A 1,764-nucleotide genomic window follows, 5' to 3' on the forward strand; every position below is an offset into this window, starting at 1 on the left:
CGGGGCTGGGCTGGGGACTATGTGGGAACACTGGCACAGGCAGTCACAGCCTGGGCACACTGGCTCTGCTGGGGGGTGACAGGACCCTCTGCTGGGGACACCTGGGGACACGGCTGCCAAGGGAGCCTGGGGAGCTCATCCCTCGGGAGCACAGGGCCAGACACACCACATGCCTCAGTTTCCCCACCTGTACAGTGGGGTGGATGCGGCGTGGAACCCGTGGGCTGTGTGTGGAGGAGCGTGGCAGGGGGTTCCTGGGCCCTTTGCTGCTGTGAACTCTGCTCTGCCCAGCCCCGTGGCCCTGGGTCAGCTGGTGATGGCTCTTCAGGGCCATTCAGGCCTTTTGAGCTCATTGAAACCCTCTGCTTTGGGCATTTACAGCCTCAGGCTCCTCTGGACTCCTTCCCCCAGCACCCTCCACCTCTGGATGCACACATGGGTGCTCGGGTGCAGCCGAGCAAGGCCTGGAGCACCCCAGGGCTAAGGAAACCCCCCTGGCTCCTAGCCCCCCATGCACTGAGCAGGGGAAACCTTCCCTGCCAGGGGAGCACAGCTCAGGGACCCCAACCCCAGCCCTGCCTGCTGCCCCACACGCGGGGCAGCGTACACAGCTTCCCTGAGCAAGGGGCTTCGGGTTCTGCCGCCCGCTGCTCTCGGAAATCGCGAGGCAGTGGCCGGCTCATATTATTTTTCCTGTTGCGAAGCCGGCTCCTGGATTGCAGTGAAGCCGGGGATATGTTCGGCGCTTACTCTCTTACCTGCCCGAGGGCCTTGGTCCCTGCCTGGGCTGGCAGGACTCGATGCCCAATGCTGGGGCAATGAGGGGACAATTTATTCACCACCATCCTCCTCTCACTGCTGCAGCCTCGAGGAGCTACTGGCACTCTCCTCTCTCCTCCCAGGGTGGAATCCAGGAGCCGAGCGAAGCTTCCAGAGCCTCCCCAGCTGCAGCACCGAAGCTCCCACAACCACTCGGGGGGCAAACGGAGCGACCAGCAGTGACATTTCTGGGCGATGGTGCCCTTGGGCAGCCCCACTCTTGCCGTCTGCGCCTCCAGCAACCTGCGCCTTGTGGCCCCCGGCCGTGGCTCCCCCCTGGCCTGGCTGAACCGGGGTCCCGAGTGCCCGGGGGAACCGGGGGACAGCGGGGGCCGGAACCACGCAGGAGTGGCGCGCTGGAAGGCCGACAAGGCCAAATACGATCAAGACTCCACAGGTCAATGCAGCCGCGGCAGGACAGGCGCTGGGGGGCTACGCCCCGGGCTTGTCCCCAGCATCGCAACACAAAAAATCCAGGCCGCCTCACTCAGAAGCAACTCAGCAGCTAGCAATGAGCTCGTGCCAGGGCTCCGAGCTGGGCCGGGAGGGGCCCAGGAAGCTGCGTGCCCCGTCCCGCCGATAGTCCGCGGCGCCAGCGGCAGCAGGCGCCTGCTGAGTATCCCGAACTCCATATATCCACGGAGAAACGGGATTGCCTGGGCGGGGACAAGGAGAATGCCAAGGGCTCCGGGCTGGTGCGACGCCTCTTCCAGGGACCCCTCAGGGACAAGCCCCCCAGCTCCCCGCCAGCCAGGGGGCTGGGCGAGGGACCACCACCCCCGCAGAGCCCCGAGACCCCCATGCTGTGGGCGCCTGTGGAGAAGGAGGAGGCGAGGACACCGGGTGCCAACAGCAGCAGCGGCAGCGGTGGCACCTTCCCCGTGCCCGGCAGCCCCCTGGCAGAGCCCCCCGGGAAGCAGGCGCTGGCCCTGCGTGTGTCGCTGC

At 66.6% G+C, this 1,764-nt stretch overlaps 1 protein-coding gene across 1 annotated transcript; it reads left to right on the forward strand.

Moving 5' to 3' along the window:
* Positions 1–924: 924 nt before the first annotated feature.
* Positions 925–1,760, forward strand: LOC103754739 (protein FAM110D; the record flags this gene model as incomplete). Its single annotated transcript, XM_018087017.2, is given in 4 exon segments — positions 925–1,200; positions 1,202–1,379; positions 1,382–1,435; positions 1,438–1,760. Coding segments are annotated over 4 exon segments (741 nt in total), but the record flags the coding sequence as incomplete, so codon positions are not given.
* Positions 1,761–1,764: the final 4 nt, after the last annotated feature.

This window comes from Manacus vitellinus, unplaced genomic scaffold (assembly GCF_001715985.3).
Source record: "Manacus vitellinus isolate BGI_N305 unplaced genomic scaffold, ASM171598v3 ctg7180002428933_pilon, whole genome shotgun sequence".
In the NCBI taxonomy this organism is placed as follows: Eukaryota; Metazoa; Chordata; class Aves; order Passeriformes; family Pipridae; genus Manacus; species Manacus vitellinus.